The following is a 20,861-nucleotide window of genomic DNA, read 5'->3' on the forward strand; positions in this document are numbered from 1 at the left end:
CTTCTGTTTGAATATCTTTGGTGATTTGATTCTGGTCAGAAATTGTCTTAGTCAGTTTGGGCTGCCATAATAGAACACCGTAAGCTGGGTAGCTTAAACGACAAATGTTTATTTCTCACAATTCTGGAGTCTGGGAAGTCCAAGATCATGCTGCCAGCAGATCTGGTGTCTGGTAAAGGCCCACGTCCTGGTGGGAGAAACAGATTCTCTCTCTCCAGTCTCTGTTTTATAAAGGTGTTAAGCCCATCATGAAGGCTCCACCCTGATGATCTAATTGCCTCCCAAAGACCTCACCTCCAAATATACCATCACACTAGAGATTAGAGTTTCAACACATGAATTTTGGAGGTACACAAACATTTGGCCCATAGCAAAAATCCAGGAGAGGAATCGCCAGGACAGGGATGACCAGGACACTCTATTCTTCCCAGCTGATACCTTCGCCACTCCCCACCCCCCTGAGAAATGTGTCTACATTTACTTCGCATCTGATATGCCCACATTATGGGTGATGGCGGAGTACTGAAGTTACTGTGTAATAGGCTTAACAGCAGAGAAAAACAATAGTAGTGATGCTACCCTCTAGTGGCAAAGCATGGAAACACAATTCATAAGCCAAAGTACCAGGTTCATATCTCAAAAGAAGCTTCCTTAACCCAAAGTCAGACCACAAGCATTGTTAGAGGAGGAGTTTGGGTTATTTAAAAATATCTTAGATTTTAATTTATTAGTACTCTAACCCATTATGATGGGTCAAATTGTGTCTCCCCAAGTTCATATGTTGAAGTCCTAACCTCCAATACCTCAGAATGTGACCTTATTTGGAAACAGGGCTGTTGTAGACATAATTAGTTAAGATGAGGTCATACTGGAGTAGGGTGGGCCCCAATCCAGTAGGGCTTGCGTCCTTAATAAAAAGAGGAAATTTTGACAAAGATACACACATAGGGAGAATGCCATGTGAATAGGAAGGCACAGACCAGGGTGATATGTCTACGAGTCAAGAAATGCCAGAGATGCCAGCAAACCACCAGAAGCTAGGAGAGAGGGTTAGAACAGATTCTTCTCCAGCACCTTCAGAGGGAGGGAGCATGACCCCACCAATAACTTGATCTTGGACTTCAAAGCTTCCAGAACTGTGAGACAATACATTTCTCAGTTAAGCCACTCAGTTTATTGGTACTTTGTTACAGCAGCCATAGAAAACTAATACATTCATTACTCTAACAATAACTTTAAGTTTAATGTTTTAGACTTCAAAATAAGGCATGTATTTGAACTGTAAAATGGCATGCTGAAGGTTATATGGCAATGCCAGTGATGAAGATATTATCTCTCCTAAGTTTTATTACCAACCATAAAATGTGTTGTCCTTATTGAGAAACTGCTGACAGCTTGGTTTGGTTATACATTTATGCTCTTTCCACTTCAGAGGCTTTATGGCCCGCTCAGGTTGGCAAGTTTCCTTAACTGTTTTTTTGTCCAACATTCCTCAGGAAGGTAGAGTTGACACTTGTAGAGTAAATCACTTATGAACTAGTAACTTCTGCATTGTTACTTTTGGTGTACTCTAACTTTTTATATGCTTGCTATCTAGCTAGATAACAAACTCCTTGAATATCATATAATATTGTTAAGCTTTCTGGGGATTACGGTCCTTATCTGGAAAATGCATGGTGTTTATTACAAGATGTGCCCTGTATTAGCCAAGGTTCTCCAGAAACAAAACCAATAAGATATATATATATATATATATATATATATATATATATATATATATATATATATATATACACACAGAGAGAGAGAGAGAATTGATTTACAATGTTGTGTTAGTTTCAGGTATACAGCAAAGTGATTCAGTTATACATACATATATTATTTCCTTACATTCTCTTCCACTATAGGTTATTACAAGATATTGAGTACAGTTCCCTGTGCTATACAGTAGGTCCTTGTTGGTTATCTGTTTTATATGTAGTAATGCATATATTTTAATCCCAAACTCCAACTCCTAATTTATCCCATAATATATATGTAATTTATATATTTTAAAGAACTGACTCATTGTGGAGGTTGTCAAGCCCCAAATCTGCAGGGTGTGCTCCAAAGCTTTTCAGAAGGCTGGCTGGGAAGGCAGGCTGGAAAGAGTTGATGCTGCAGTTTGAGTCCAAAGGCAGTCTGCTGGCAGAATTCCCTCTTCAGTGGAGGTCAGTGTTTTTATACTAAGGCCTTCAACTGGTTGCATGAGGGTAATCCGCTTTACTCAAAGTCTACAGATGAAAACATTAATCTCTTCTCAAAAATACCTTCACAGAAACATCTAGAATAATGTTTGACCAATAACAGGGTGCCAGGGTCTAGCTTAGTTGACACATAACATTAAACTTCATAGCCCCCAGTGAATTCTGCCTCCTTGAATTCGTGCCTTTTTGTAGCTCCCTCCAACATTGAATCTGGACAGGCCTTATGATTTTCTTTGACCAGTGGAATGTACTAAGGGCATAATGTGGCAAATTATGGTCTTAGACTTTAAGAGGCCTTTCAGCTTACACCGTTGCCGTCTTAGAACCCAGCCTGAATGTGAAGGAGGCAAGGCTATTCTGTTGGGAAATCTTCAAGGAGGAAGAGGCCATTGAGAAGCACAGACCATGAGGTAGAGAGAGGTCCAGTCAATTTGGCCTTTCTGGTCACCTCAGCTGAGATCCCAGACATGTGAGAAAGGCCATTTTGGATCCCTGAAGCTCCAAGTCAACTTCCAGATGACTTGGCTAAATGATCATGTGGAGAAAAGCCGTCGCTGCTGAGTCCTGCCCAAATTACCTGGTTATGAGCAAATAAATGGTGGTTGTGTTTTAAATCACGAAGCTTTGGAGTGGCCTATTATACAAAAATAGATAACTGATGTCTGTGCCAATGATTTCTGTAAAATAATTATACTAAATGAAGAGACTTAGGATCTAGAATATTTTCTTGTTAAGGTATAAATCATAGTGCTTTTTGATGCAGGACATTGAAAATATCAACTCATCTTGCCTCAGCTAAGCTTAAGATTTCATATTACTATTTTCAGAAGGACTAGTGTTACATGGGACTAGTATTTCTTGGCTGAAGCTCTTGTCTAGTTGCTATAAATTCTGGATTTGCGGGCCTCCCTGGTGGTGCAGTGGTTGAGAGTCCGCCTGCCGATGCGGGGGATACGGGTTCGTGCCCCGGTCTGGGAGGATCCCATATGCCGCGGAGCGGCTGGGCCCGTGAGCCATGGCCGCTGGGCCTGCGCGTCCGGAGCCTGTGCTCCGCGGCGGGAGAGGCCACAACAGTGAGAGGCCCGCATACCGCAAAAAGAAAAAAAAAAAAAAAAAAATTCTGGATTTGCCTTTCACCTGAATCAGGGTTTCTAGAAGGAAAAGAATGAAATCAAACTATTTCCCACACTATGTTTCTTAACCTAACCCACAATGGACCATTTCTCTCTTCTTTCAATCTTGACCACATACCTGTGCCCATTAGCTCAGATATGGGGGGTGAAAAAGAGGAGAAAACAGGAAAAGAAATTTAAAAGGAACAAGTCAGAATAGATGAAGAGAGAAATCGAGGTTCTCTGGAGCAAGATGCAGAAGTAAATTTAAAACTAAGAAAGAATTTGAGGGTTCCTTTTCTTTCATCTTCTGGGGCATGAAGAGATTAACTCAGGGTTACATTAATCAGAGGCCAGCATCTTCCACACGTACCTGAATTTCGTAGGCAACAAACTTCTACTAGTGTTAAGCAGTTACTTCCTTCTATGTATCCATCAGCCCTTGAGATCCCATCTGGAACATCTTGCTCTGGGCAGTGTAGGAGGCACTTGAAGAACAATGGCGTACAGAGCAGAGGAAAACCGGAAGGCACGAGGAAGAAAGGTGAGTGACTTGGTGACTTCCTCTTGTCCCGGAAAAACTTTTTTGGATACCTTTCTTCCTGTCCTTCACTGACCACCAGGTAGAAACAGAGGATGGTGGGGTTGTGTAGATATACAAACAGGTGAGTTCAAGGGTTTCTCTGTTAGTGGCTCAGGCTCTTCACTAATTAAGGGGTAGCTAATGCCACTGGGAGGTTTTCCAATGGAGAAACTCAGAGGCTCATCTCTAAGGTATAATAGGTGGGGAAGTTGAGGCTGGACTTGGTCATCAATGCCGTGGGAAGTAAGGTAAGCAGGTTTCTGTGTACTTAACTCTCCGATGGGGGTCACAGGCCAGATGGTAGGGAAATAAAATGGATTTCAGAACTTCTTGACACTTCTGGGTATAAACTCATTAAAATCTGTTTAGATAAATGAATAAGATAAAACAGGGCAGAGCGCCGGGGGCTGTAGGAGTGAGCGAAAGAGGCCATGGCCGCCGCCGGCTGCTGAAGAGCTCAGCCCGCGAGCTCCTGCCGCCGCGTGCGATGGTGACCGCACGGGTCGGGCCGCTGCCGCCGCCTCCCAAGACGCTGCATCCAAGGCCCAGCGCGGAGGAGCCGCCGCTGTGAGCCGCGCCGTCCTGGCCCCCGCCGCCGCCGCCCGAGGAGAAGGTGAGGGCAGGCGAGAGAACCGGGGGAGTTGCGGAGTCGGTCTGTCCGCCGGCGGTGCTGCCCCGCGGGGAAAGAGGCCGCAGCCTGAGGTCTGCTCCAAGAAAAAAACATGGCTGCAAAGGAGAAACTGGAGGCAGTGTTAAATGTGGCCCTGCGGGTGCCAAGCATCATGCTGTTGGATGTCCTGTACAGATGGGATGTCAGCTCCTTCTTCCAGCAGATCCAGAGGAGTAGCCTCAATAACAATCCTCTTTTCCAGTATAAGTATTTGGCTCTTAATATGCATTATGTAGGTTATATCTTAAGTGTTGTGCTACTAACCTTGCCCAGGCAGCATCTGGTTCAGCTTTACCTATATGTTTTGACTGTCCTGCTCCTCTATGCTGGACATCAAATCTCCAGCCGCTAGGAATGTGGGATCTTAGCTCTCTGACCCAGGGTCAGACCCGCACCCCCTGCATTGGAAGGTGAAGTCTTAACCACTGGACCGCCAGGGACTACATTAGGAGTGAACTGGAGCCCGCCTATGAAGGACCAATGTATTTAGAACCTCTCTCCATGAATCGGTTTACCACAGCCTTAATAGGTCAGTTGGTGGTGTGTACGTTATGCTCCTGTGTCATGAAAACGAAGCAGATTTGGCTCTTTTCAGCTCACATGCTTCCTCTCCTAGCACGCCTCTGCCTTGTTCTTCTGGAGACAATTGTTATCATCAACAAATTTGCTATGATTTTTACTGGATTGGAAGTTCTTTATTTTCTTGGGTCTAACCTTCTAGTATCTTATAACCTTGCCAAGTCTGCATACAGAGAGTTGGTTCAGGTATTGCAGGTCTATGGCCTTCTAGCCTTGGGGATGTCCCTGTGGAATCAGCTGGTAGTCCCTGTACTGTTCATGGTTTTCTGGCTCGTCTTATTTGCTCTTCAGATTTACTCCTATTTCAGTACTCGAGATCAGCCTGCATCACGAGAGAGGCTTCTTTTCCTTTTCCTCACAAGTATTGCTGAATGCTGCAGCACTCCTTACTCACTTTTTTTTTTTTTTTTTTTTTTTTTTTGCAGTACGCGGGCCTCTCACTGTTGTGGCCTCTCCTGTTGCGGAGCACAGGCTCCGGACGTGCAGGCTCAGCAGCCATGGCTCACGGGCCCAGCCGCTCCGCGGCATGTGGGATCTTCCCAGACCGGGGCATGAACCCGTGTCCCCTGCATCGGCAGGCGGACTCTCAACCAGTGCGCCACCAGGGAAGCCCCCTTACTCACTTTTGGGTTTGGTCTTCACGGTTTCTTTTGTTGCCTTGGGTGTTCTGACACTCTGCAAGTTTTACTTGCAGGGTTATCGAGCTTTCATGAATGATCCTGCCATGAATCGGGGCATGACAGGAGTTATGCTGTTAATTCTGGCGGTGCAGGCTGGTCTGATAGAGCTGCAGGTTGTTCACCAGGCATTCCTGCTCAGTATTATCCTTTTCACTGTTGTAGCTTCTATCCTGCAGTCTGTGTTAGAGATTGCAGATCCTATTGTTTTGGCGCTGGGAGCATCTAGAGACAAGAGTTTATGGAAACACTTCCGTGCCGTGAGCCTTTGTTTATTTTTACTGGTGTTCCCTGCTTATATGGCTTATATGATTTGCCAGTTTTTCCACATGGATGTTTGGCTTCTTATCATTATTTCTAGCAGCATTCTCACCTCTCTTCAGGTTCTAGGAACACTTTTTATTTATGTCTTATTTATGGTTGAGGAATTCAGAAAAGAGCCAGTAGAAAACATGGATGATGTCATCTACTACGTGAACGGCACTTACCGCCTGCTGGAGTTTCTCGTGGCCCTCTGTGTGGTGGCCTATGGCGTCTCCGAGACCATCTTTGGAGAATGGACAGTAATGGGCTCAATGATCATCTTCATCCATTCCTACTATAATGTGTGGCTTCGGGGACACCTGGGGTGGAGGAGCTTCCTTCTCCGAAGGGACGCTGTGAATAAGATTAAATCATTACCCATTGCTACGAAAGAGCAGCTTGAGAAACACAATGATATTAGTGCCATCTGTTATCAGGACATGAAATCTGCTGTGATCACACCTTGCAGTCATTTCTTCCACGCAGGCTGTCTCAAGAAGGGGCTGTATGTCCAGGAGACCTGCCCTCTGTGCTACTGCCACCTCAAAAACTCCTCGCAGCTGCCAGGTTTAGGAGCTGACCTGGTTCCACAGCCTCCTGCTGGAGCTGAGCAAAATGTGCTTCAGGAAGGTACTGAACCCCCAGGCCAGGAGCGTCCTCAGGGGACCAGGGTGCAAGAAGGTTCTAGGGACAATGACGAGTGCATTGCCAGAAGATCAGATAGCCAGGAAGGGACTTGTGATCCCAAGGAAAATCCTCTTAGTGCAAAAGATGCAGCACATCCTGTTGAGGTCAGCCTAGAAGAAAAGCAGCAGGAGTAATGCTTTGCTACTCTGGAGGAGAAGTTAACTCACGATGGAATTCATGCCCAGATGTGAGGAATGAATGTATGAGGTGATTAGGCAGGAAACTTGACATTCCAAGGATCTAATCCGGGAAGTACTCTCAGTGGAGACCACCTGCTTTCATCCCCTTGACTTTGTGGGAGAAATTTTGCAAAGTATGCTCATCAAAATGTATTTATATATCCTGTGCTGATGTTTGGTAGAGGTTTGCCAAGAAAATTCAACCTCAGCAACTTCAGAAACGGCCCCTGATTTGTAAGGGATAGATAAAATCAGATTTGAGTGCCTGAAAGGGGCTAAAGAAAGGAGGATAAAGAGTGTGAGGACACCGTGGGAGGAAGCAGGCAGAAGTGGAACTGATATTTCACTTTCTATGGGACAGAACCATTCTTGTTACAGAGTATGAGTGGTGACCAGCCCTTTTCTCTACCCCCTTTTCCCTCAGTGAATTGGAACTCAGTCAGGTGATTATTTGTACAGCACTGAAATGAAATCAAAGACCTAAAATCATTGATTGTATTCAAAGATCGAAGCTCGCTCATACTTCGTATGTGCTTTGGGGGAGGGGGTGGGTGGGCACTTGGGCCTTGCGGGTGCATTCATGTAATCTGAGACTCTTGAACTTTATGATGGAGTCTTCAATATTTTGATGTATATGAAACTTTTGTTAATACATCGTATACTGTGTTGGCTATGTGAAATAAACTAAAACTCTAATGAACACTTTGGAGTCCACGTTAGTATAGGAGACCAAAGTGGGAAGGGCTTTAGGGCACTGATAAAGGCCCTAAGTGTACTTTTCAATCCTGTGTAATGTTTAATTCTTGCAACTGAATCAAAACAGTGTTAAATTAGGGCAATATTTGCACTTTGGGAATGAGTACATAACTGTATGATCATACTCTGCAAATGCCACTTTTAAAGCTGTTAATAGACTTTGCACCTTTTCTTTGACAAGGATTTGTCATATTTAAAGTTTTACATTCATCATGGCTACAGGTAGAACTGGGGAGGGGGGGAATGTAATTTTTTATGGGAATTTTGATATGAAAAGAAACCAGTCATTTATTTATACAATAGACTTGGCTCAAAAAGTGTTTTTCAGACTCGGTATTCCTAATGTGGGATGTGACTTTATTTTATTTTTAGTAGCAAATTTGGATGTGGACTGACAGACATAGCTGATTGTCTTAATAAATTTAAATTTGAAGATAAAAAACAGAATGGTAGTTTCATATGTGACAAAAATACAGGCTCCTTATGAATTTTAGCATACTTATTTGAATATCTGGCAATCTTTAAAGCCATGAGATTTCCCATAAGCATTACAAAGGAATGTCCTATTACATGAAAAAGCCATTTAATCTCTTGCCATTTGCTAATTTACTGCAAACGATTCACTCCCTTTGGGAGAATTACCCTAAAGGGTAATTCTCACCAAATGTCTGTGGGCATCACGTTGGGGGACTAATTAAAACACAGATTGTGGGGCCCCACCCACAGAGTTTCAGATTCAGTAGGTTTCCTGTTTTATTTAATGGATTATAGTATTTTATAAGCATCATTTATTTTGATGCTCAAATTGTCCCCCATTTGGTAATGAGGGGTCACTTCATGCTGGAGTCTGTATCCATTTAATATGTACCCATCATTCCTTGAACACTTTTTTGCTTTCTGGTATAAGATATTCCAGGCTCATCTTGGAGTTTCCCTGCCCCAGTCTTGGAATTAGCCATTTTCCCAAGGAGCCATATTCCTTTTAGTTGAAAATTGTTTTTAGATCAGAATCTGAGCTTTAGGTGTGCTTATTGCTAATGGGATATAAATGCTTCCAGGCCCTACGAGTGGCTGGAGCTAGATAATATATGTATGTAAATGTGTTATTTATATCATAAATATGCAACATATACATTTTTGTGTATTAACACACTTGGCACCTATGTTTACTTCTATATTATTTATATATAAAATATATTTATTGAATATATATTGAAATATATATTATTAAAAATATATTTAAAATCCATGAGTTTGTATTGATATATACATCCAATTCCAATTCAATGCTATAGTTTTTTTTAAGACACAATGGAAATTATTTAGGTCGAGTACTAGAAATAAAAAGAAATATCATACACCTTCTTTGAAACACTTGTGTTTGTTGTAGTCAAAAGTTTTCCTCATTTGGATAAGAAGTTCAGGACTGCATTTACACATTTTTCTGACAGCCACTTTCCCTGCAGGATATTGCTTCTTTCAGAATTGATTGCATGTAACTTTGTTTCTTTCTCCACATTTCTGATTACTTGGTTTGAAATTCTTATGGAAGTCAAGTTTCTCCCTTTCCACAGTTGTAACTCCCTTTTAGAGTAAGGAACTTGGCTCTGATTATTCTTAAATGTTTAGCTGTTTGATCATCCAGTATGTAACCAATCTTTGATCTTCACCCCCACCTCCACCCACGTGTGGACACCCTTCTCTTCCTGCCTGGGGTATGACTCCCTATTCCAGGCTGCTACCCCATGTGGATACCCTTCTCACTAACTATGGCTCTGACTTCCCACACCAACCAGTCCACCCATGAAGATGTCTTCCTGACCACTCTCGGTCTCTGAAGGACTGACCTCCTCTCTCTGCTCTAGCTTTGATTTTCCACATGGGACTGTCTCTCACCTGGACACCTTCCTTACCCCTTGCTTCTGAAACCTCATGCCAGGCTGCCTCTCCCCATCACATGGATGCCTTATTCACCCTGCTTGGGGTCTGACATCTCATGCCAGGCTCTCCCCCGCCTTTTGCCCTCCCCCATTGTGGATCCCCTCCTTACCCCGCTGGATTCTGAATCTGTGCTGGGCTTCCTCAACTATGACTTTAAGACGGAAATTTTCAGGAACAAAAGGCCTCAAATAGGTTGTTTAAAATATGAAGAAACAGAGATTCAAGAGCTTATGTAGCTTGTCCTGGGTCACAGAGCAAATGAGACAAAGTCAGTACCAATCCAGGCCTCCCTGAGTGTAAGCTATGTGAGAGCAGGGACCTTGCCTCTCTTGTTCACTATTTTATCCCCAGCATGTAGTGTGACTTCTACATGAGTAGAATGAATGAATAAATGAATTATTCCCTGTTTAGTTCTTTTCCTTTCCTTCTTTGTCATCTTAATATGTGTGTGTATATAAATTGATGACTTTATATATTTGTCTATAACCAATTGAAATTCATGCTGTTATATAAATGTCAACATCTAAATTTCTGTGCCTAGGGATTTCTTCTGCTTTATGAATTTCTAGAGTTCCTAGCTGGATAGTTGGCATATAGATGAAGATATGAAAGCACTAAAAAGCTATGGCCACTGTAACATCCCAGAATTCCAGCACTTCTGTCAGGTGTGGAAGAAAAAATGTCTGAGCACCACCAAAGTCAGTTTTCAGTCATCAGTGTACAATCCCTTCAAAATATCTGGGGACTTCCCTGGTGGCGCAGTGGTTGAGAGTCTGCCTGCCGATGCAGGGGACACGGGTTCGTGCCCCGGTCCGGGAAGATCCCACATGCTGCGGAGTGGCTGGGCCCGTGAGCCATGGCCCCTGAGCCTGCGAGTCCAGAGCCTGTGCTCTGCAACGGGAGAGGCCACAACAGTGAGAGGCCCGCATACCGCAAAAAAAAAAAAAAAAAAAAAAAAAGTCTGGAACCCTACACGAGATGAATACCATTACCACATGGCAAACATGAGCCCATGATCAGTGCCTATAGTCATACAGTTCAATTACGACCATTCTGCATATGTTCATGCAAGACAGTGTTTCCAAAGCATATTCCTAAGAATGCTACTTCTGAGAGGTTCTTCTCGAGAAGAGGATTCTGTGGTCAAATAATGCTGGCAACTTGATAATTCACAAGGTGTTTGAACATCGAAAGGCTCTGAGAAATCCTAGAATTGAAGAAAGCTGTTACCTTTATGTCACCTAGTGTCACCCAGATTTCCTTAACCACAGAGCTCCTGTTGAGAGTAATACCACCCAAATCTCATTTCTTCATTCATGCAGTGGGTAACAGTATCTGTTCCATGGGGTTATTGTATATATTTATAAATGAGATACAGATATGTAAAGTGCATAGCATAGTGCTTGGTATTCTTTTTCTTATGTTTGCTATTTATTGAAAATTATTCCCTTTATTATTGAACAAATAATAGATATATTTATTGTAGTAATAATTGAAAAAATAATAAATGCATAAGGTGAAAACTTCAAATCATAAAAGGGGTGTAAAATGAAAAATACTTTTCTCATCAGATCCCTCAGATTCCCAAGAGGAATTTTTTTATGTACACTTCCAGACATTTTCTGTGCATGTACATGTAGACATATCAGAAATAGATATTTTTTAATCTATTCACAGTAAATGAGATAATGGATTCACCTTCATCTATTTTGTGTTTTGGCAGCATTGCCTCTAAGTTCTTCCATTTTGGGATACACCGGTATGTTTCTCTGAAACCCTTGGGTGAGGTAAAGTTTAGAGCCTATGTGTGTGTCCCCCGCAAGCTTTGTTTTGATGAAGGTGAGTGTTGTAGAGAATAGGGAAAAATATATAGTTGTTTGGGGGTTGAAAAAATTCAGCTTAAATGTGTCCTCTTTTGTAAAACCTATCTGAATCTACCAGTAACAGAGCTCTAACTGCAGAGGTGGACATGCATGCATTCATTCATTCTTGCAGTTGAGAGTGGAGAAGGGGTAGGGAGGAAGAACATGGGCCTCTGGGCAGGAGAGGGTCAGAGCTGCAGCTGCAGAGACACAAGCTGACAGTGACTCAGATGGTGGATTGGTTTGCTACAGCTGCTGTAACAAAGTACTACAGCTGAGTGGCTTAAACAACAGAAATTTCTTGTTAAGTAGTTCTGGAGATTAGAAGGCCAAAATCAAGGCATTTGGCAGCATTGGTTCCTTCTGAGGCCTGGGAGGGAAGGATCTGTTTGCTTCCTCTTTCCTTGGCTTGTAGACGGCTGTCTTCTCCCCATGTCCCCTCACATCCTCTTCTCTCTATGCATATCTGTGCCCAAATTTCCTCTTTGTATAAGGACGTCGGTCATATTGGGTTAGGGACAACTCTAATGACCTCACTTTGACTTGATTACCTCCTGTAATGACCCTATTTCCAAATAAGGTCATATTCTAGGTACTACTTCACCATATGAATTTTTAGGGGAACACAGTTGAGCCCATAACAGATGGGTCACAATGCTGGCTTCAGAGCTTTTCAAAATTCATGTGCCAGAAATGCCCACTCACCAACTGTAGCTGCCAAAGTACGGGCTTCTTAAAGACGTGCAAGTACTGGAATCATGTATGGGCATCACTGTTTGACCTCAGTGGACAGCCTGGAGTGCCTGCTGGTCTACCTCTGCTAGAGCCTCCTAACAAAACACAGGAAGGTGAACCATAGGTGATCCCCAGGTCCACTGCCTTCCTGACTTCTCTTCTTTTTTTTTTTTTGTTTCTTTTTTGTTCCCTTCCCCACTTCCTTGCTTCTCAGGACATTTACACTTTGATTCGGTTAGCTATTCCCTCCCTTTCTCCTTTATTGCCCTGAGTTATCTTCCTTCCCCATAACCCCAATTACTTTGTTTATGTTCTCATTCAGTGAAGGATGAGGAAATTGCAAGCAGACTGTGTACCTTTTATTAGGTGATTTGAACTGCTTCCTGCCTGATTAACCTCAAAAATCCTAAAAAATGAGGACATCAGGCTGATAGAACCCTGAGAGAAGGAAATATTCTTTTTAGAAGAGTTTTTTTCATTCTTTCTTTTTTTTTTTTGTGGGACGCGGTCCTCTCACTGCTGTGGCCTCTCCCGTTGTGGAGCACAGGCTCCGGACGCGCAGGCTCAGCGGCCATGGCTCACGGGCCCAGCCGCTCCGCGGCATGTGGGATCCTTCCGGACTGGGGTACGAACCCGTGTTCCCTACATCGGCAGGCGGACTCTCAACCACTGCGCCACCAGGGAAGCCCAAGGGTATAGTTTTAAGAACCTTCCTTCCTTCCTTCCTTTCCTCCCTCCCTCCCTCCCTCCTTCCTTCCTGCCTTCTTCCCTCCTTTTCTTCCTTTACAAGACATCTACTTTTAAAGGGAAATTTGTGGCGACTTATAAAGAACACAGGTACGATAGAACCATTAAAACAAGGACCAAAGTACAAAAACACTGTAGGGAAGAGGACAAGGTTGGGAATAGAAAGTAAATGAAAATCAAAGGCTAGAAGGAGTTGCTAAAAATAAATACAAAACATATCCCTGTGTTTCCTGAGGGCTAAGTCCCCAAACGCACGATAATAAAGAACCCATGTTTAACAATAAAAGCATACCAGCTCCTCAGAAAAGACAAACGTTTCCTTGCTCTAGCTGATTTTTTTTGAAATGGCTCTTTATGTAAGGGACATCCCTCAGTTTTTGGGTAAACCCAGTGGAAAAAGAGGGGGTTATCGGTACCATCTAAAGAGAAAGATTGAAGGACCGGTATTGTTTGCTGTTACTGTTTTGCTTTGTGCACTGTATTCAGACTTTGTCTTAGCTGGTAAATTCTGGCTTCTCCACTTCACTCCCTTCCTCTCCAGTCATTCTCCTCCGTCCCTTTCCATCCCGTCTCATCCCATCTCATGGAAGTACTGAACGCTCTCACTTTAGTCCCTTTACCTGGGTATAGAGATGAATGGTTTTTAAACTCATTTTTTAAGGGGAGGGTCATGGATATCTCTGAGAAACCGATGAAAACTATGAGTGTCTTACTCAGGAAAAATACACATAAACACATACACATACAATTTGGGGTAAATTAATTTTACTGCCTTCAAAATTTATTTTCAATATAAAGAGAATATATATCTATGGTTTAGGTTTAACGTATTTATATAAACAAGTTATATCTCTTTCACTTTTATTTTCTATGAAAAAGTAATGGCCTCTGTGCAGAAAAAGTACAAAACAATTTAAATTCTGCTGTAAGTAAATTTCAATTAGAAGTTGCTGTTGTTTGGCTATAGAGTGAACATCAATGTGGCTATATGTATACTATTTATATGTTTCATTTTTATAAAACTTACTGTTAAGTTTTTTTTTTACTGTATTCTAGGTACTGTGCTAAAAAACTTCACATACCTTCTCTCATTTAATCCTGACAGCTGTGTCTGAGGCAGTTATTATTATACCCATGTTACAGTTGCTTGGCTTTCATTTTACTCAATTACATATTCCCCCAAGAGGCAAACTTGATAATAAATCAAACTCATGTGACTGTTCCTGGAGGGCAGGTTGCATTTTGGGGTTTAAAAAAAGTCCAGAGAAGTGTTTCCAAGATGGAGGAAGCTGGGTTTTAGGCAGCTGTACTTTTATTCAGTTTTAATCCTGTTGTTGTAAATCTCTGTTCTGTAACTTTACCAGTCTCCCTTCTTGCTTCCTCATATAATCACTCTTTAAATCAAGAAAATAATTCCTATGAAAGGGAAGGGATTTTTTTGAGGAAGAAATTTTGTTTTGTAATTGGCTGAGGGGCATGAATTATTTTAACATCAGAATCAGTGATGTTTAAGTTGATGATCCCAGTTTACAAGTCACTTTCTTAAAAGATTCTCTTTTTTTAAAATTTATTAATTTTTGGTTGCATTGTGTCTTCATTGCTGTGCAGGCTTTCTCTAGTTGTGGCGAGCTGGGGCTACTCTTTTTTTTTTTAGATATTTCAATTGTTTTATGAATCAGGAAAATAGCTGCGTTTTTTTTTTTCCTGGATTTTTTTTAACATCTTTATTGGAGTATCATTGCTTTACAATGGTGTGTTAGTTTCTGCTTTATAACAAAGTGAACCAGTTATACATATACATATATCCCCATATCTCTTCCCTCTTGCGTCTCCCTCCCACCCTCCCTATCCCACCCCTCTAGGTGGTCACAAAGCACCGAGCTGATCTCCCTGTGCTATGCGGCTGCTTCCCACTAGCTATCTATTTTACGTTTGGTAGTGTATATATGTCCATGCCACTCTCTCACTTTGTCCCAGCTTACCCTTCCCCCTCCCCGTATCCTCAAGTCCATTCTCTAGTAGGTCTGTATCTTTATTCCCATTTTGCCCCTAGGTCCTTCATGACGAATTTTTGTTGTTGTTGTTGTTGCAGTGCATGGGCTTCTCACTGTGGTGGCTTCTCTTGGTGCGGAGCACAGGCTCTAGGCGTGTGGGCTTCAGTAGCTGTGGTGCATGGGCGTAGTTGCTCCGAGGCATGTGGGATCTTCCTGGACCAGGGCTCGAACCTGTGTCCCCTGTATTGGCAGGTGGATTCTTAACCACTGCACCACCAGGGAAGTCCTACCATCATAATTTTTATATATTTTTTGTGTCTTAAATATTTCATTATAATTTACAAAACAGATACGGCTACAAAAAATAACTGTGCTGTTGAATCAGGTAGCGTAAAAATGTCAGTAATATAGCCATCAAGGGACATCACACTTGCTTGAAAGATGTTACTTTTTTTGGGACAAGAGAATCACCATCTTTCATTTGGTTATGTATTTTTCTTTTCTGAGTAACTATTATGAAAATGTCTATTATACTTACCTTTGAATTTCAGACTGAGCCCATAAAATAATGTAAAGGTACAGATTCCAACTATTGGCAAATTTGCTTTAGTATTAATAATTACTTCTAATTATTTGGTTGTATATAGCAAATGACCAAAATACTTTTCGGTGATCTTGAGTAGGTAGGTTCATACTTGTAGGTAATATAGAGGAAAAGATGCATTTGAACTATGACCACCTAAAAATTAACATCCTACATATATGCTTAAAATTTTCATTATGCCATAGAGTAGAGGTGGAGCAATCTTATGAGTGACTTTAACCTTCTTCTTTAAGTGTTGTAGAAGCAATCTGTAGTTTCAATGTTTCTAGTGGTTGCGCCCTTAAGTAGTTACCCAAAGCTGGTCCTAAGGAGAGGTCATCTGCTAATCAGCTGTCCCTTTAATGACAGCTGGAGGTGATTTAATCTATTAACAGCCTCTTAAGTACTAGCCATAGGAGGACATTGAAATACAGAGGCTCAGGTGATAATCCTAGGAAATAAACCTAATGATTCAACAAGTATTTATTGGGAGCCAGCAACACATAGACTAGATACTGCAGTACAATAGAACTCTTTGCCTTCCAGGTGTTATCCAGATTTGGATAAAGAAGGAAAGATCAACATATAATTAAATATTTAGTAGGAATTTTTCATATTGTTTCTGATCTCTCAGCCTAGTATTCGCTATCACATCCAATTCAAAGCCCTTATGTCCCTAGCTATTGGAAGGCAAACCTTCCTTGCAGACTTCAAAGGAAGAGAATAGTTGACAGGTCTTTTGGATTCCGGATTTAAAAATCAAGACAAGTGGTATCTGCCTGAAATATTCTTGTAGTGATTATCTGATTAACTTTTCCATCGTTGTGTATCAAACCACCCCAAACTTACTGACTTAATAAAGATTTAAATTCCTCATAGTCCTGTGGGTTGACTGTGGCAGCTAGATTGTGCTGAAAGGTCCAAGGTGACATCACTCACACAAGGCATTGATGCTGGCTGTTGGCTGGAGGGCTTCAGTTCTCCTCCACATGGCCTTTCATCCTCCAGTAGGTTAGACCTTCTTCCTTATATCATGGTCTCAGGATAGCATTCCAAGAGGGCAAAGACCCAAAGTTCAAGTCTTCTTGAGGATCTAGGTTTTGGAACTCACACAATGTCATTTCTACCACATTTTGTTGGTCAAAGCAAGTTAGAAGGCCAGCCTAGATTCAGGAAGTGGAGGAACAGACTTGACTTCTTGATGGGAGGAGCAGTAAAATCACATTGTGAAGGGGTTATGTGTTCTGGAGCAGGTGGTTGCTCCCATCTTTGCAAGCATTGTCTTTATTTCTTCTTCTTTTTTTTAAAAAATTGAAGTATAGTTGATTTACAATATTGTGTTAGTTTCAGGTGTACAGCAAAGTGATTCAGATATATATATACATGTATTTTTTTAAATTCTTTTCCATTATTCATTATTACAAGATATTGAATATAGTTCCCTATGCTATACAGTAAACCCTTGTTGTTTATCTATTTTATATATGGTAGTATGTATCTGTTAATCCCATACTCATAATTTATCCCTCCCCCCATCTTCTTTTTATTAAAGTGGGCAATCCAGTGGCAACCCGGCTGTGCAGTCTTAATAAATATGGAGAGATAGAATTACAAAATGTGACAATGGGAAATTGTAATGAAAATCTGGAAACCCTGGAAAAGCAGGTATGCCATATGTTCCACGAGATGGGCAACGGGAAAAAGTTCAGACTCTGTGCAGATTCTCTGTTCTTCTGCTACTTGTTGCCAAATCAATGCTTTTAAAACTCTCAAATTAGAAATAACAAAGACTAGTAACTAAAACCATTCTTATTTTTTAAAGTTGATATCCATTTGGGAAAAGGGACAGTTGGACATGTTGGTTTGGCAGAGTTCAGCAAATGATAATCTATAACATGTTTTAAATGGCCTCATAATTTTGACCACTGAAGTTTTGACTGAAAATAGATCCCTGACATTTGAGACCAAAACAAAGGTATTTTGATGGTCTACTGGATCAGAATAAAGAGAAACAAACTGTGACCAAAGACCTTTGGAAGCAGGAAAGTTCAGAACCTGATGCTGGTCTCAGGGCTGTATTCATGAGCTGGTGAAGTGGGAAATATAACTGACTTAATATTTTTTCAGGCCAGTTAAATTATTTTGACTAAAGATATACTCAAATGCAAATGCATGGAATTGTTAATTCCTGGGACCAAGCAAGGGGAGGAAGAAGAAATTTATCTTTATGTGTTCCTTCTGGGCACCAGGCATGTTACATATGTTATCTCATTTAGTCCTTATATAACCTCAGTGTGTTAGATTTTTATTCTCATATTATAAATAATTCTAGTTAATCACACTTACTAGTTATTGAGCACTTACTGCATGCTAAATACTGTGCCAAACATTTTACGTATGTTATTTTAATTTTAAAAACAACTATATAGGTAGGTATTGATGTACCCATTCTATAGATGAGGAAACTGTCTCTGAGAGTGTAGTATTTTGCCCAGTGAACCACAGCCAACTAGTGATGGAGCTGGTCTTGATTTTAAAGTCTACACCATACCACACTGGCTCCCTAATCACAGTTGTATGGGGGTGGGGATGAGGGTGGAGTGTGGAGGTGGCTGCCAACGATATAGGCTGTACCAGCTACACAGACTGGGGGAACGGCTGCACATTCTGGAGTCTGACAAGCCAGTTTTTTTACTCTCAGCTCTGTCATTTATAAGCTGTCTGAACTTTTGGTGAGCTCCATAACCTCTCCAAGCCTTTAAAGAGGGGTGAGGGTGCTCAACTCGCAATGTTGTTTTGTGTATTAAATGTGATAACATCTATAATACATCTAGCAAAGTGCCTAACACATAGCAGAGACCTGGCTATCAAATGAGAGCATTGTTTCTATCTACTGTTTGGACATTGTTTCTGACTCTTCCCCCGGGGTGAATAGCCTATGACCTTGGTTTGATCTTTGAAATGATGCCGTCATCTAGTGAAAAATAAGCCACCCAGACACACACACATTGACACATGACTAAAGACAATGTGGATTAACATCCTTTAGCTTCACCATCCAGAGCCCCGAGGCTCATTGGTACCTGGAGAGGTTGCCTAGGTCAGTGCTTCCCAAACTCTCTGTGCTGAAAAGCCGGCTTTAAAAATTTCCAACCCATTGCAGACCATACTTTTGTAAAATACTGTAAAAATGAATTACTAGGGAAATGAAATGAAAAAAGATATATAAAATACAAATCCATTTAAAAGAATTATTAGATTCAACAGCATAGAATTGGTATATCAGTTTCTGACCACTTACTCTCAGTTTCTGTTCTTATCTCCCTATGGACCCTGTAACAATCAGTGAACCAACATTGGTCCATGGATCACACCTTGAGGAGCACTGATCTAGCTAAGACAGCCTCTCATAGCTAATTAATCCTGGCACGTAGTAAGGGCTGGGAAAGCCACTGGCCTGCATGTACTTTGTCCTTTGTGCAAGGAAAGAAGCAAACATGAAAAATGGAGTGGATGTGATGTTTAGGAGACTGAGGAGCAGCTCAATTCCAGCTTATTCATCTGCAGTTGCTTGCAGTGTTTCGACACAGTTGTATAAAGTTAGGGCTTTTTTTTTTTTTTAAACAGATTGTCAACATCTCAACGCAGTCTCAAAATATTTCTGATGAAACCAGGATTTTCACATCTGATGCTAGTAAATTAACTCCTGAGAACATCACCTCTGCTACTAAAGTGGTTGGACAGATTTTTAACATAACCAGAAATGCTTTACCTGAGGTAAAACTCACACAGTTTTTAAAAAGAGGAGGGGAAGGAAGGAACAAAGAAAGACATTCCAAACTCTGCTTATTGCATGGCATGGACTTGGGCATGGTTAGGTTGCTCAAAACCAGTTTGCAGAGCATTCTTGCTGAGAGAGGCTCGAAGAAATAGAAAAGGGCTCCTTGTTCAAATATTCTCTTTTGGGATAGTCACAATGATCATTATCATGTTAAACCTTCTGGAAAGTCCTGGAATGAACAAGTCTATTTCACTTTATTAATATGTTTATCAACTATATTTGACATCTCACCTCTATTCAATTCCAAGTAACTAGAGTTCCAAGAAACTCGCTTTGGATCGTGCTATTTTAAACTGGGATCCCTTTCTGCTGATCATATTTGCATTTTGTTTTTGGCTTTCCAAAAACATTAAGCTTAGTTTACATTTCTGATATCATGACCTGTTAAACTCTGGTACCTGAAAATGAGAACTGCAGGCAACATTTACCAATTGGCACAGCTTGGGTACTGGTAGCAGGGCTTATAAACCACCAATATGGAATGACCCAGTGTCTACTAGTGGGATATCAGCATGGCCTGAAAATATCTATTTACTTCTATTCCCTTTAAATGTCTTGTTTCAAAAAAATTGTTTTTTTTTATTACCCTAGGCTCTCTAGAAAGAAAGTGGGATGCAAATCACAAGTTAATAAAATTGAAAGAAAAATAATGACCACCAAATGTAGAATTTATGGAAGGATTAGCCGATAAAGACAGAAGGGTATCACTATCCCAAAAGAAGGCAGTTAAACTGTAATCAAATGCTGATGTGCTCCTGAGTTTTTAATTGTAAGAAAACTGGAAATAATTTTACTAAGTCTAATAGTTACTAAGTCTAATAGTTATAGTAAGTATCACTAATACATTATACTAAGTATTATGGGCTGTAATGTTTTGAAGAGCCCTGCATTCTTATTTTGTTTCTGCTTCTGTATCCAGGCATCTGCTTTTGTGTTCTTGGGGGTAAGGGTGGAGGTTCTGTGAAAGACCTTGCTATGAGGTCAAATTCAGAGACCTAAGCTTCCTAATTGACTAGACTTATATTTTCACTGAGCCTTATTTTTATTCTTTCTGCCATCTTATGTAGATTAAAAACAAGCCTTTGATTTTGAAAAACACCTCTAGATTACCATACCATTGGTACCACTTGATACCATAATAATTCATGATAAGTATGGTGATGATGATGTGTGATATGTGTCTTCTGTGATGATCAGGGCCTTCTTCCTGGCAGGCGAAAATAGTTGCTGTAACAACAGTGAGTCAACTTCTAGATGCCAGTGAAGATGTTTCTCAAAGGGCTGCTGCTGGTAGTGATAATGATGCTACCTTTGCAACGTAAGCACAATTCCAGTTTGGAAGGAAAACCTAACGAAGTGCTGCTTG

At 41.1% G+C, this 20,861-nt stretch overlaps 2 protein-coding genes across 2 annotated transcripts in view; both read left to right on the forward strand.

Moving 5' to 3' along the window:
* The first annotated feature begins 3,784 nt into the window (after nucleotides 1-3,784).
* The window catches only part of ADGRG7 (adhesion G protein-coupled receptor G7), a 71,048-nt gene continuing 53,971 nt past the window's right edge, over nucleotides 3,785-20,861 (forward strand). Inside the window, 4 exon segments of the mRNA XM_060098802.1 lie at nucleotides 3,785-3,902; nucleotides 17,207-17,319; nucleotides 19,282-19,431; nucleotides 20,710-20,813. Coding sequence (XP_059954785.1) covers nucleotides 3,785-3,902; nucleotides 17,207-17,319; nucleotides 19,282-19,431; nucleotides 20,710-20,813 — 485 coding nt within the window.
* LOC132490993 (RING finger protein 145-like) lies at nucleotides 4,471-7,543 on the forward strand. Its single transcript, XM_060099817.1, has 3 exons — nucleotides 4,471-4,957; nucleotides 5,050-5,572; nucleotides 5,802-7,543. The coding sequence occupies exons 1-3, from the start codon at nucleotides 4,664-4,666 to the stop codon at nucleotides 6,989-6,991; spliced, it is 2,007 nt and encodes a 668-aa protein (XP_059955800.1). The 5' UTR covers nucleotides 4,471-4,663; the 3' UTR covers nucleotides 6,992-7,543.

The sequence above is a fragment of the Mesoplodon densirostris genome, chromosome 5 (assembly GCF_025265405.1).
Source record: "Mesoplodon densirostris isolate mMesDen1 chromosome 5, mMesDen1 primary haplotype, whole genome shotgun sequence".
Lineage (NCBI taxonomy): Eukaryota > Metazoa > Chordata > Mammalia > Artiodactyla > Ziphiidae > Mesoplodon > Mesoplodon densirostris.

Coding starts and splice junctions, on each gene's coding strand:
- LOC132490993 (XM_060099817.1), top strand. CDS start 4,664: ATGGCTGCAAAGGAGAAACTGGAGGCAGTGTTAAATGTGGCCCTGCGG. Junction 4,958..5,049: donor CTGGACATCAAATCTCCAGC/CGCTAGGAATGT, acceptor TGGACCGCCAGG/GACTACATTAGGAGTGAACT. Junction 5,573..5,801: donor TATTGCTGAATGCTGCAGCA/CTCCTTACTCAC, acceptor CACCAGGGAAGC/CCCCTTACTCACTTTTGGGT.